Source organism: Styela clava, chromosome 12 (assembly GCF_964204865.1).
Source record: "Styela clava chromosome 12, kaStyClav1.hap1.2, whole genome shotgun sequence".
NCBI classification, from domain to species: Eukaryota; Metazoa; Chordata; class Ascidiacea; order Stolidobranchia; family Styelidae; genus Styela; species Styela clava.
The window spans coordinates 13,556,030-13,570,319 of NC_135261.1; the positions used below are offsets into that span (position 1 = coordinate 13,556,030).

Below are 14,290 nucleotides of genomic sequence, written 5' to 3' on the forward strand. Positions count from 1 at the left end.
TTTACGAAGGTCAGTTTACCGCCCTGGCTTTAGCAGCATTTTCTTCTGATTCCCATACAACATGCAGTTATTAGTCCATTTTGCGAAAATACCCGACTTTCGTGCTTCATAGTAATCAGATGAAGGAACTGGCAAAGTTGACTACCATCAATATAAAGAAAGACACAACCTAAAACCGGTCAGCAAGAATCTCTCTTCCATATTCAAATACAGTTAAAATATGCAGTCCTCATGTTACTAGTATGACCTAATTCACGTTCTGAGATACAGAATGAAAATAAATGATACGACCAAATGTTATCGACTAACTGTCCTAATTTCACCACTGACCACTAAACAACCTCGTTCTAACTTTTTGTCTTGACAGTTATAGTTTAAGACTATACTGAAAATTCTATAATCTTATTCTAACTTCCAAGTATTACAAAATTGTCTGATTTGGTCCTACAGCTTACATGTTCGTCGACATTGGCTAGATATGGAATCGAGCACTGGACTTGAATTGGCTAGACAAAACAAACATCCATCTTCTATCGCGTAATATATTATACCTAATCCTTCATCAAGTCCTTCAAGTTTTCGATTTTTTAATATAACGCTAAAATCAATTATGAATTTCTCTTGCATTGATCGCGGAGGCGTTTGATGCTTGCATAGGATTATAAGTAAGATTTTAGAGTTAAGATAGGTTAATTTATGCCGGAATATCATATACCGAGAAAAATGGAAGCTTGGCTAGAGCTGTGTCTCGCAATCTACCCCTTTAGCAAATATTCACCGTCTTTATGTGCAGTATCTTCCCTATGGATACTCATATTAACGACTCACAATGTAACACAAGAAATTTACACCAAACACTAAATTTTTCCATGGCAACCGATGTTTCCTTCTGTCTTTTTCAAGAATACACTAGCACTATCAAGCTCAAAACGTACTCATGCACTGTCAATAAAGCCAGAAAGAAATTCAAATCTCATTTATTCATATATCGTGTTTAACGAATAAACTGTATCCAACATTTAGCCCACTATTGAATAAAATTGAAGGTACGAACTCTACCTGCAAATTTAGTTAACCTATCGATTATTAAGTATCGACCGAGTATCTGCATGTCAATTCTCGAACCATTACTGCAATTTCAATATTGATATATTAAATTTCGAAGTATCGACCCAATTTATAGAAGTGAATCCTTAAAACACTATTGCAACAATATGAAACATAAAATCGAAGGCTTCAGTGAAAGCAAATCGTATATGATACAACTGTCTTATTGAAAGATTGGAATACCGCGGGGAAAACTAATTAAAATTACTTTTCCATTGAAATGACGTTAACAAGTATATTCTCAATTTCATTTACTACTTCAAAAAAACGTCCTAACATTTCGAAAAATTAATGTTATAATAGTTACTTCCTCGCCGCTGTATAATTTCTACACCATATCATTTCGGTACCTCTCCTGCTGTGTTACATATTAATTTATTATTTTTGTTTGTTTTGAACATACTTTTACATCTCAATAATTTCATGGCCAATCTGCGACTCTGTGTCGTATACTATACTCAAAATACGCAAAATTTGTTGCGCCCGCGGGGTTGACGTTCAAAATTGGATAAATATAGTTGATGTGATAAAACTATAAATTCTGTGTGTGTATCTTAAGAAAATTATTTATAGGCCAACGCGTGTAAATATTTTTACTTGTAATCGGGCCCAATTTCCTAGAATAACAGCACTAAAATTTTATCAAACAGCATTTTAGAATTATACTTACTGTTTACACTAATATAATCATCTGAAATTTTCAAATGCAAATGATATTCTATGATATAATGAAGTTAGAATATCTTTTCAATTTTCGCAAACTCTTTTTTTCGAAATCTCAAAAATTTTCTTTTAGGCGTTCGAATTTTTCCTAAAAAGCTTATTCATTATCGACAATACTGACTGCAACATTTGAGTTTGATCTATTCAAAAAAAATTAAAATTTTCTTCTAGATGCATTGCAAAAATAACGAACATATTCGAGCCACCCTTTTTTGATTTTTGCGCTTGATACTGTTGCTCAGTCTGTTGTGAGCGAAAGATCCTCGAGAAAGACGGATAAGCCGTTTTTAATGACCCTCAACCGTCGCCTTCTTCCCATTTAACCAAGATAGAAAAACGCACATCGCTTAAATACGGTGATTAGCGCAAGCTTTAGGCGCATTTGAGAAGATTAAAGAATAAATATATCGAACTTTTTATGCTCAATTAGACCTATGATAACGTTGGCCATACGTTCTAAAACAGATATAGATATGTCATTTTTTAACTGATAGTTTCCGTGCAAATAAAATCAATCAATTAATTAAAGCTCACTTGTAGCAATGGTATATTTAGGTGCTCTGATAAATACATTTTATAAATCGCGACTCTAGAATAACGAAATATGAAAGTAAGTCTAATACTGTTCTAGTCCACAGAATGAATTTATTCTAAATATATGAACTGGTTGTTGCCACAAAAAATAAGTTGAAAAAAAAGAGAACAAAATGTTTATGTATTTTTTAATGACAACGAAATGATTAAATATCAAGTCAAAACTTTAATCTGGCATATAAAACAACTGAAAGCGGCCTCACTTCAGTATTATGAACTCATCTGAATGCTATTAATGAAGGAAATGTGCTGCTGCCCATTACTCGTCCGTATTTTAGATCCAGAACTAATGAGCGGCATGCCTGTCAGAGCTTTGAATCAATTCTAGCAGATATAGATTAGACAGATTCCCAATCGCGTATTATTATTTTAGATTATGCAAACAAACGTAAGATAAATAAACCTCATTAGAAATTATTATGCATAATTAACTCACACACTAATGATCCCGATCAAATATTTGTAAACGACGTGCATTTTGGAGAAGGGAATTATGTTATAATAATCCCAGCACGTCTGTATATGTGATCCATTTGAAAGATGCAGTTTGAACAATTTTTAAATATAGAGTATTTCTGCTCTTCAAATATACCTACCTGTGTGTCTTTGACTTGCTCGCTAATGCGAATCGTCTCATTACTATTGAATAATATTCAGTTACAGAATTACCCTGATTTAAAGTCGTATGGCTCCCAACGAAGCCAGTGATGTAAGAAGAGTAACAATATTTTACCAATTAACGATTGAAAATACACTATTTACATAAAAGATACAAATGCGAAACATTTCCGCTGTGCTTCCGAGTATCCTCCCTGTATCGCCTTTAGAGACCAACACGCTTTGGGCCGTCCCAACCATCTGATGCCGCGTACCAGTGAAATCAATAGAAAATATGATTTTTAAAACTAAGAATAATAATCTTATTTAGTGTTATGGTTGAACAAAAATTGTGAATGCCGATTTACTGTTTTCATCAAGTCTTCTAATTCAACACGTCCAAGAAGATTGGGAAATATATTCGAAAAAGCTTACTTATCAAATTGCATGTCGTGTTCTGCAGCGAAATCACTCTATCGACCAAAATTCACTCTTTCAAATGATATACGCAATCGTAAATTGATGTAGCATAACATATACTTTGTTTTGTTTGCCAAGGAGACCTCGTATATTTATCTTGGCACGAATTATATAAACGTATGAAAAGGTATGATAAGTAAATAGCTGTATTTAGTTTGTAAATAGCTGTATTCTTTATAATAGAAAGGTAGGCATGTTAGAGCATCTAAATATCGACATTCATATATACTCAACACTAGCATTCGCTGAATATATAGTGTACTAACAATTGGGTATACCAGTAAATATTTTGTTGTTTAAAAACATTTTGCAATTCTGTTACTGTGCGGAACGCGTCTATAAAGTCCGAAGTTATTTTTGTCATTAACGGCATCTGGGTTGATGGCTTTCCCGGCAACTAACATCACATAAATTGAATTAAGAGATTACTTACGCTCTTTTAATACCATAAATAGCATATGTTGATTTTGGGATATTAATTTGCATCCGGTCAACATAATGTTCATCGAGTAGCAATTCGCAAACTATTTTGAGAAATCAAAAACTTTCAGTTATTGGAAATATTTTTTTTAATAATTAAAAGACACACGAATTTTCAGTTTTTTTTTAATATAGTATAAATTTTATAGAAAGGACGTGAACAAGTATGCACCAAAGAGATAGAAAAATATAAAACAAGTTTGATATAAAACGAAGAAATACATGCATTGTGGCAAAAATAGTAAATAAAATAAGAAAAGGCAGTATTCAAAGCTAACTAAAGAAATTTGTCTTTAAACACACATAATTGAAATAGCCTTAGAATATATAGATTTTAAACTTAAGAAGATAGGGAAGAATTATAATAAACCCCGTTAAGTGACAAACCTTGAATTACTAACCAACTTTTTGTTGAATTTACGCTTTAAGTGCGAAGGATTGAAAATCTTTTTATGACGTTATACATTGTTCGGAATTATGGAACAAAGAAATGAGACTCCGTGATTTTGAGAAAACAAAGACTAATTTCGCTTTTAATTATGGTTTATATAATTTTCCCCCATTTCTCGTTTGATAATAAAAAGAATGCAATAAAGATGAAAAATCCAGCATTGTACTGGTAAAAAACATTTTTTGCTCTTTTATAAAGCTAAATAAAAGCATTTTTTTTAAAAAGTTTTTGATGATTAAAAAATGGAAATAAAAAATAAAATTTTTATATATTCGAGCTATGCTGTCAAAAATAAGGAAAAATGCACGAATTTCAGCGTTATTATAACCACATATCATCAAGTTTAATACTACATAAATTGTTGAGTAATTTCTTCAGCGTTGTTCATATTATGTTTGTCAATACGGTAAAATTTTGATTTGTTATAGATTTGATTTCTGGTATGTTACTATCGCCAGCGATAATTGTTTCGGAAAGTCCCTTTCTTGGGTTAACCATATCCATGATACCGGTTGTGACGTCATCTTGTGACGTCAACATATGCATATTCCGACCATAAGGTTGAAATTCTTGTCTAAGATCGGAGTTGTTCATTTTTTGGATGAAGGGACCAATTTGGGGTGAATTTCGTGCGCCACCTCGCGACAGGAAAACGTGGCAATTTTCTAGTCGCGCCCGTTTTGTTGGTTGGTTGGTATACGGAGGCGGTGGATGTATATTAGAATGCCCGGAATGGTTGATTGACGTGATCTCCTCATAAGTGCGTTTGTAACAACGTGTCATCTCATTGGCCTGAGAATCTCTCATTTGATGTTGACCACCTTTGATTGCGTTAGGAGGGATCATACTCTCCCTCATATCATTCTGGTCTGGAATATTTTCATAAGGGTTCATTTCACAACCAACTGGATATTGGTAAACCGAATCGGCATTTTGCAAATGTGCTGTCGCTTGCCCGTATGTAAGATGCCCCGACGACTTATAGTACGCATGTTGCGGCTGTGTGTAAACGTTATTTTGAGCCAATTGCTGTGCGTGATTTTGACGATAGTTCGCTCGTTTTGCCACGCCCATATTTGATTTGGCGGACTTCTGCGAAGTTTTGTCTCCGGATTTTCCTCCTGATTTTTTCCTCGATGTACTGAATTGTTCTAATGCGGTGGTGCGAACACAATGATTTGTATATCGTTTGGAAAGTTTTGCAGCAACTAAAAAAAAATGGCTTTGATTATTTGTAAGCCTAACAGTATGTGCATTTTAAAGCAGAGCTATGATTATCTGAAGCCGTGAATCGAGACCAATGATTGAAATATATCTGAAGCAAGCTATAACTAACAATATTGCCACTTAAGCCAGCAAACGGAAATAATGAAACGTAAAATTCTCCAAACGGTCGGGCAGTAGACTTTTATTAATTTCGCCATGCAAGCCCCAAAGCACACCAATAATAATGTCAGGAAATATCATCGTCGCATACCTGAAATATTTGCCATCATTTGCTGCAGAGCTTTCTCGCCGATCGGCGCTTTACCATACCACATGGGAGAAGTTGGAGTCGATTTTCTACGAGGTTGTTGAAATAATCGACCTTGAAGCGGGTGGAGTTTTTGCAAATATGCTTGATAACTATGTACAGGACAAAGCTCACCCCCTGTTTCGTACATTCGAATCTGGAAAAAGGGGAGATTTTCACATTTAGATTTAACAAAGTGTGCGTTGAGGAAATATAAATGGCAAAATAGTTTGACAGAAGTACATTTAAACCATCCACGATAAATAAACGTAACAAGGTCACCAGACATCACCTCAGATGCCGCGATCAATGCAAATTTTGTCAAATAACTTAATTTATCCAAACAATCACATTATTGCTGGCATCTGTAAAGCAGGTGACAATTAACTAGCTAGCATATACCAAATAGAAAAAGACTCAAGCCCATTGACCTTGATTGACAGGGTTTGTTGAGGATGTCGTTTTACCACAAGTTGTAGCATGAATGCAAAACACAACCCTACAAGTAGTAGTCAATGCCGCGGGCCATCTCGTTTAGGTAAAATAAATAGGCAACTACAAATGGCATGGTTGAATAGTACATGAGCGGAAAGGGCGTATGACATTTCTGAAGAACCTCGTTATATAGTTTCAATCATGTTTAAAACTCGTGGCCAACAAATATTTCACATGATCAGAGCACCGATGCATCCGCTGATACGAAAAAAGAGGACATGAATCAAGCGAAGGAGAATGGTAGTAAACAGAGAAATTCTCTTTTTATCCCTTTTTTTCTATATATTCTATCGTTTATGTATATACTTCATCTGACCAAATAAAATAAATATTGAATATGCTGAACTAATAGTATTCTGTTCCGTTACTCCTGCTTACAAATGCTTTTTGTGAAGCGAAGGCGTTAAACTCGCGATATTTTGTGATCACGTCAATCACTTCTATGAACAACTTTGTTAGAAATCACGACACCCCAAAAGTCTCCTTCCTACACATACGGTCGGTCTCTTATACAAAAGTGAACTCTAAAATATGATGTAGGCTTGTCTATTTCCATGTTTGCTGAAGTTTCTCTTGCAAACTGCATTCAACAATATATGTACCTGTTATATAACGATCGCTTCATCATATATATATTTATTTTAATCTTACCTCATCTGTATCGTTTCCGGGTTTTGCGTTGGGAGCTCTTGATATATACGCTCTGTAATTATGATCTCGAAATATGTGAAAAGAGCTCCTAGTTAACTTTTCTTGTGGCTCAGAACCTTTGTGACAAAAATGAAGCGTGATTTCAAACCAGACCTGAAAAATTCATAAAATGAAAGTTTAATGTATCGAAAACGCAATAATATAAAAACTAGAATTCAGTTGGAAACCGAAGACTTATCGATCGAAGGTTAGGGGATCCCCCAAAACAGTTGTCTTACTCTATAGTGACACCGTGTGTCCCATCACTAATTAATTAATAACTCGCTAATTATACGACATAATCCATCCAAAATCGATAGGCTTCTGATCCGAGCTAAAATGAATGCACATGCAAAATTTGGAGCAGATTGAAACTCGCTTTCGTGAGATATCGCGTGCATCTAACACACAGACAAATGCCTATCAACATACTTACCGACCAAGATCGATAAGTAATGAGTTTGGTTAGCGTCGATCTTTTGTTGATGACAATGTATGCACTTAACGAGATTTTGATTTAGAATCAATTGGTGTTCTGTTTTAGCTCAAAAATATCAGATTTGAACCAATTAACGCTCTAGTAGAAGCACTGAGCTTGCTTTAATAACTTAATGTGTGTTGTACGTTTTTATGCAGTTACATCTACGTCACAAACGAAGTTCTATACACAAAGAAGAAACCGAATGTGAGGCGTAGGGAATTTTTCCTGAAGAGCAGGAAACACACATATTCCAAGCACATATATAAAAACACACATATTCCAATCCAGTGTCAAATTTTAATACCTTTCTTAGCAAGGCTAAAGGACTTCCCGTTCCCAACACATTGGAATCGTACATTTTTCTTAGATCTGCTATCGAAATGGGTTGTTTGTGTGTTATTGTCTTCCCGATACCTTTGAGAATTTTCAGCTGTTTTTCTAAAGTATCGTTGGATGACCTAGAGAAATAAATAGAATAAATCAAATATATGCATTACTTGGTAGTTAATAGAACTGACAATCAGAACCAGCCATCCCCAAATGTTACAGAAGGCATGCAAGTTGTCTTATACACGAATCTAAGTTAATCATATTCATAAAATGCTTCAAAGTTGTCCACCCAAGAATGGATACTAATCTAGCAAAATTTTAACATTTACAATAATGTCAGTATCGAACTAAAAATTTCAAGTTTTACGTACCTGAATCTTTCATCTGTCACGATATCAAAATCTGCACAAAATGGCTTTCCTTTGAGATGTTTATTTATCATGGCACGTAAATTGAAAAGACTGTTTCTTCCATAGTAATCCCCATTTGACTTTCTCACTTCAGACCAAAATCTGCACAGTAATTCATTCAATTGCTCTGGTGTCAGCCTCTCAAACTTCTCGTTGATGGACATATCCACACACCAAGCTGAACACAAATCATCATACGCATATTACAATGCAATATTGTATTTAGATTAAATATATTGTGCACGTATATTACGAATAACAACGTTATTACCGTAAAGTGAAGTAATTCCCATGATACACAATTAGAATAAGTTCTACGATTTAATTTTAAGAATTCATGTGATGATTACTAAAATATATTTAACGTATAATTTTATAAATCTATACCGAAATGGAGTATCAGATATAAATTGAATTGAAAGTTTAAGTTGCTTGTGATATAGATTCAACTGGAACCTGTAGTTTTAAGTGTACATAAACAGGAGGCAATTTCATTTCTATCAGTTCATAATGAAGTATAGGATTATGTCAGCTGTATGAACGAGTTATTTAAACGAGGGCCAGTGACATTTTATTCTTGTTACCATTAATCTTGTGCAAATTAGGCAGTCACGTTGCGAAATTACATTTATTTATATTATTTACTCTATGCTTCCAACTTGCGGCAAAAGCAAATGGGAATATTTATGCAACGTTTTGCCCGCAGGCGAAGACTATCATTACCGCGAAAGCGTCTCAAGATTCAACCCCTAATCTGTGTCGACAATAATACCAGGTGTACAAGAGCCATCTAAAATAGACAGCATGATTAGCGTTTCTCAAAAAATTACGAAACCCGATTAGAAGGCATGAAAAATAACAACTAAACAAAAGGTTGCTTAACTGAGTAATTGTCGAATCTGAAGGAGCGTATTATAAATGTACAAAACGGTAAGGCCTTTGTTGCAAAAATAAACTGCCAAAATGCAAAGGGCAGTATAACTCCGTTAGGTTATATACATATATATATTTTAACAGTAACCATGATAAACTTACTTCCCAAAATCTACGTTTTCGAAAAAAAAAAACATGAAGCACTTCAAGTGCAATACAAACTCGAAGAACTCTGCATTGGGGTATAAGACAGAAAATTATCATTACGTATGTATATATATAGATACAAAACATATGCGTTTTAAATCATATATTCGGCTAAGTAAATGCTTTTGGATGTATGGTATAGAACCAGTGGAAAATTGGATTGAATTTACTGAAATGGAATGACGACAAATGTCTTTTTCATGGTTGATAGCGATTTATAAATAAACATTTCACTGCACATCCGTCAGTGTATTGTCATCACGTTGCAAGTCATAAGACTAACGACGACAGATAAGTAAACAAAACACGCTTACTAATGCATAGATGACAAATAAATAAACGATGCTAGTTTGTGAATAAGTGCTTGCGTTTATTATGTCAATTTCGTGTGTACATAGAAATCGCAAATTGTTTTTCAATATTGATTTGACTAACAGATTGGTTTTAACTAAAAAGTAGAGTTTGTTGAAAAATTCTATATAGTTTCTCCAATTTTGTGGTATATGTTTAATTTGCTATATTTACAAATATCTTGTCATTGAATAATAAAAAAAAAAGAATTACCTTTAAAAACTTTGACTCCCCATTTTTCATTGTATGCCGTTTTCTTGCTCGACACTTTTTCATCTGCACCAGGTATTTGTCCGTTTTCATGTGAAAGTTCAGCAAGCAGTAAATCATCATGCAGATCTTCTCCGTGCCTAGAAAGATCACTTACGTGTGACGGAAATCTTTCATTTTTCATTGCCGAGTTTGGTAGTACAGATTCCTTCAAATTTCGAGAGAAAGTCAGGACATCCTGCGGCGCATCTTCTATGCTGCTGCCTGACCGCTCTGCAGACTGATTTGATGGAGACGTTGTCAAATCCATCAGAATTGAGCTTCCAACACCACTGTCGCTGCTGACGCTGTAATCTCTGTTTCGCCCTACGTTACCACATATTGGAAAAGTCTGCGAAATGCCACTGTCCACCTCAGCCATGTCCCCTCGTAACAAATCAGAAAACGTGCGATTTCGAATTTCTTGAAAGGAGGGTTGGGTAGTTGGTTGCCCAGCATTCACAAACGGCTGTAATTTAGCCACATTTTGAGCTTCGTCTTCATTCAACATCACGCGAAGAAAATCTTGTTCTCCATTCGCAACAGGTTGACAAGTTGAGACGCGAGTGTAAGATCTATCATCACCAAAAGTTTGAAAAACGACTTTTCGTTGTTCCCATTTTCCTTCGCCTAAACTGGGTTTTAATTGATTACTCAGCATGAATTCGTCAAGACTGAAGGCATCGTCAAACATGCTGTCTGGTGTATCAAAAACATTCGCAGGCATTGGGGGTTCTCCATAAAAATTAAACGCTGCCAGATCAGGAGACTTTGTTTTTGTATATGTCGTCAAATCTTTAGCTTTCACCATTTCTGTTTGGAACAAGGTGAAACATAGTTACATTTTTGTCCTAAACCAAATAGTTACTTCTAGAGAACCAAAGTTGCCAGACACATATGTACGGTTTACTCTATCAAATGATAAACTAATTTTAGAAAATGAAATTTACAAATGAGGTTATCGTATTTAGATTCACAGATGGGAAACTATAATTGATTTGAATGATGTGCTCAACTTGATTTTTACATACCTGCTGAATTGAAGTTTTTATTTTTACTCTCCGTAAGATCTATTGGAGCACAAAAATTTTCTTCGTCAATATATTCAGTAACTGTAAAAAGAAGTAAAATTTTGAGTTTGGATTGTAAATTATAAAGTCTAGTCTGCTGATCTATCGAAGCATTAAATATCAACTATTTTTACTTTGGTGAATTAATGGCGTCAGTTATTGATGTTAAAGAATCATCCCCGGGGATTCGAAATTGACATTTTGACTAAATCAGAGTTTTTTTTGGGTGCATTTTGGTTCATTAAAAGTCGTATTTCGATCTTCTGCCATTTTCCTTTATTTGTTATTATAGAGTTCATCTATGTACATTAGCATCGTACACGGTGATAAAAACTGTTCTTGCAAGGTTACTAATGAAAATGACAACAGGTCAGTACTAAGTAGTATTAAGTTGTCAATTTTTTTGAATCAAAATTCGAATGGTGATTTGAAGGTTGAAAACCAATAGTACAAAAGGACATTGGTTTGTTTATACTATAATTAATCTAAAACTACTCGTTTCATATTGTAGGTTACCAGTGCCCTATAAAAAACTAGTATTCTTGAGTAAAAAGTGATATTATGCTAGTAAGAGGCGCACAACTACTATAATACCAGAGTTGTAAGCGGTTTCTGTGTTTTTAATAAATTTTGGCTAAATTTTACTTGTTTTGTAGATTATTTATTCTCATACCTTGATTGCTCGTTGAACCTAGCTCAGCTAAATTAACTTTGCAGTCATTATCGAATGAAGCTGTTCCAGAATCTTCAGATTGAGTATCACTTTTTATAGCTGAGATTTTAAAATATTCTGAAATATCGTTCTCTTCGTCAATTTGATCGTTTGCACGAATTCGTTGAAGAACCTCGTCTGATTCCGACTCCACCCCACCGAAGCAAGATTTCAGTCCTGTTTTGTTCAAGTGAGTATCACGCGATTCAGGATTTGTTGTCGGTGACGAATTGTCGACTGATCTCACAGATTCAATCATGTCTCTTGATTGCTTCAATCAACGTTTAATTTTGCTAATTATTTTGCTGTCATTACAACAAAACAGGTTGTATTTAAAACTGTAAAAATGCATATTTTCCCTGTTAGTTTGCGCTGAGCCGTGCTTTGCTAGACATATATATATATATTTCTTTGGATCTAAGTTTCCATGTTTTTCAGCCTTAAAACTGAAAAATTAGACTAGCTCTGTGCTCTTATCTTAACTACAGTAGTTTATTATTATATTTTGATCAACCACATCATATCAGAGACAACCGTGGATAACCGTACGATGCTACCTGCAGCTCACGCACCAGACAAAGACATCTGACAAGAGATAAGTTACTACATGTGTAATCGTTTGAGCTTTCCACGAAAGTGCATTTTTACCTGACAACTAAAAAGTAAAGAGAGAGAGAGAGACGGCTATGACCAATTGCCAAAATCGTTTTTGTTTATCTTTCTTTTGTCATGGTTTCTTCTTCTTGCGTTGATGACCATTTAGCTAGAAATGACCGGCAATTGTTAGAATATCCCGAGGGCAGTTAGCTGAAATATGCATGTGAAAGGGTAAGAGAGAAAGAAAACCTAGACAATAGAACGTTTGAAGTAATTAGACAATAAAAGTTCCAGATCCTTGCTGCAATTTTTTATTCATATACTTTGATATCAAATTATTGAGATGTTTAAACAATTAAACATAATATCAGTAATGATAAATAATAATTACAGTCAAAACAAAAACAACGTGATGAATATCGGCGGCAACTAGGCGAAAATACAAATAATGAAATGATATACCAGATTTAATACACCAAACGTGAAGAGTGAAAGGTAAATGATGTAGGTATATATGATGATAAGGTAAATGATGTAGGTTGAATATATTTTGCAAACGTGTGCAACAAATCTCTGACGACACAGTATTTCAGGTTGTTTCCAGTCGCGTTTTCAAAATTTTGAAAATTAGTGGCAAGTTTCTGATCTAGCTGTTCTGGTCTGAACTACTGCCTGGTTTTTCGAGATAAAATTTGAAATGCTTGATCTTTACAGCACGCAGTAATTTCCATAATCTTTCAAATATTCAGTGTTATTTAGTCTTGAAAATCACGATCAGAGACGAAACACTTAAAAACTTATTTTTAGTAATGTGTTAATGTTGGAATTTATAAAAATCTAGTTGGATTTCCCTTCTATCGATTTTTTTTTTCAGGGGATGGCTGAAGAACACCATACCAAAGAAGTTGATGAGGGTGACATTGCTGTACATCTGCTTTATGAAGATTAAAAATATATTTGCAAGTAATTTGCTATCGAGTTTCGTTTATACCGAATGAAATTTTAAACTTGGCGCCTACTTCTTTAATTAATTAACTTAACTAATTACTGATTGAAATGAAGTACATGTATTTGAAAATAAACTTCGTAAGGTTATCTACGTAATATTGTTATCTTTATTTTATCACGCATTGTGTTACGAAGGCCCACGCCTGGAGTCAAATGCTGTGTAATGTTTTAGCGTACGCTGCCCCGAGGTTTAGCTGAACACTCGCTTTCGCGGAACGTAGCTCAGTATATTGCGGAATACACTTTAGTCGTAAAACGCTTAATTTTTACCAGAAAGCACATGGTGTAAAGTTTGTTGAGATAACTGTTATAAATACCAACCAATAACCATTCCCAGGAATTTTAATTCATAGAAACCAATAAAAAAGATCTATAAATGTGAATCGCAATAATTGGTATAAACTTTATGAATGCTTATTTTAGAAACCTTATTTTGCTAATTGTAAACCATGCATTTGATTGATGACCGGGCCCTAAAGTTTATTCACATCTTTGACATATATTTATATATATGTGTTTAGATTATAAAAAAACTCACAAATTTAACCATATTTTACAGTTATCTGAGATTATAATATATATTTTGGTGATTAAAACTAAAGAAAACTCAATAGTTAATTTTTTTGATAATTTAATACAGTTTTTGAGAAATCCGAAGGAATAACATGTATTAAGTAAAATTAAAAAACATTTCATCGTGTATATGTATATATTACCAAGATTGGCGAATTCAAAAACGTTTTTTTGTTACCCAAAGTCTATGTCCCTTGTCAACGCAAAGATTAAAATTGTTATGAACACACAAACTTTAGTTTTTCTGCAGTATTCGTAATATATTTTAAAACGTTGGTCCATATGACATATTCTTTATA

The 14,290-nt window shown here is 34.0% G+C and overlaps 1 protein-coding gene and 1 long non-coding RNA gene across 2 annotated transcripts; one reads left to right on the top strand and one right to left on the bottom strand.

Moving 5' to 3' along the window:
- Window positions 1–4,093: 4,093 nt before the first annotated feature.
- On the bottom strand, window positions 4,094–12,176 carry LOC120329565 (uncharacterized). The gene is made up of 8 exons (XM_039396219.2): window positions 11,775–12,176; window positions 11,063–11,143; window positions 9,996–10,844; window positions 8,313–8,529; window positions 7,916–8,069; window positions 7,092–7,244; window positions 5,910–6,102; window positions 4,094–5,640 (listed from the first exon to the last, which is right to left on the bottom strand). The coding sequence occupies exons 1-8, from the start codon at window positions 12,070–12,072 to the stop codon at window positions 4,817–4,819; spliced, it is 2,769 nt and encodes a 922-aa protein (XP_039252153.2). The 5' UTR covers window positions 12,073–12,176; the 3' UTR covers window positions 4,094–4,816.
- Window positions 12,177–12,661: 485 nt separating this feature from the next.
- On the top strand, window positions 12,662–13,514 carry LOC120329566 (uncharacterized). Its single transcript, XR_013479696.1, has 2 exons — window positions 12,662–12,905; window positions 13,285–13,514. It is a non-coding gene; the product is annotated as an uncharacterized LOC120329566 (long non-coding RNA).
- The last annotated feature ends 776 nt before the right edge of the window (window positions 13,515–14,290 follow it).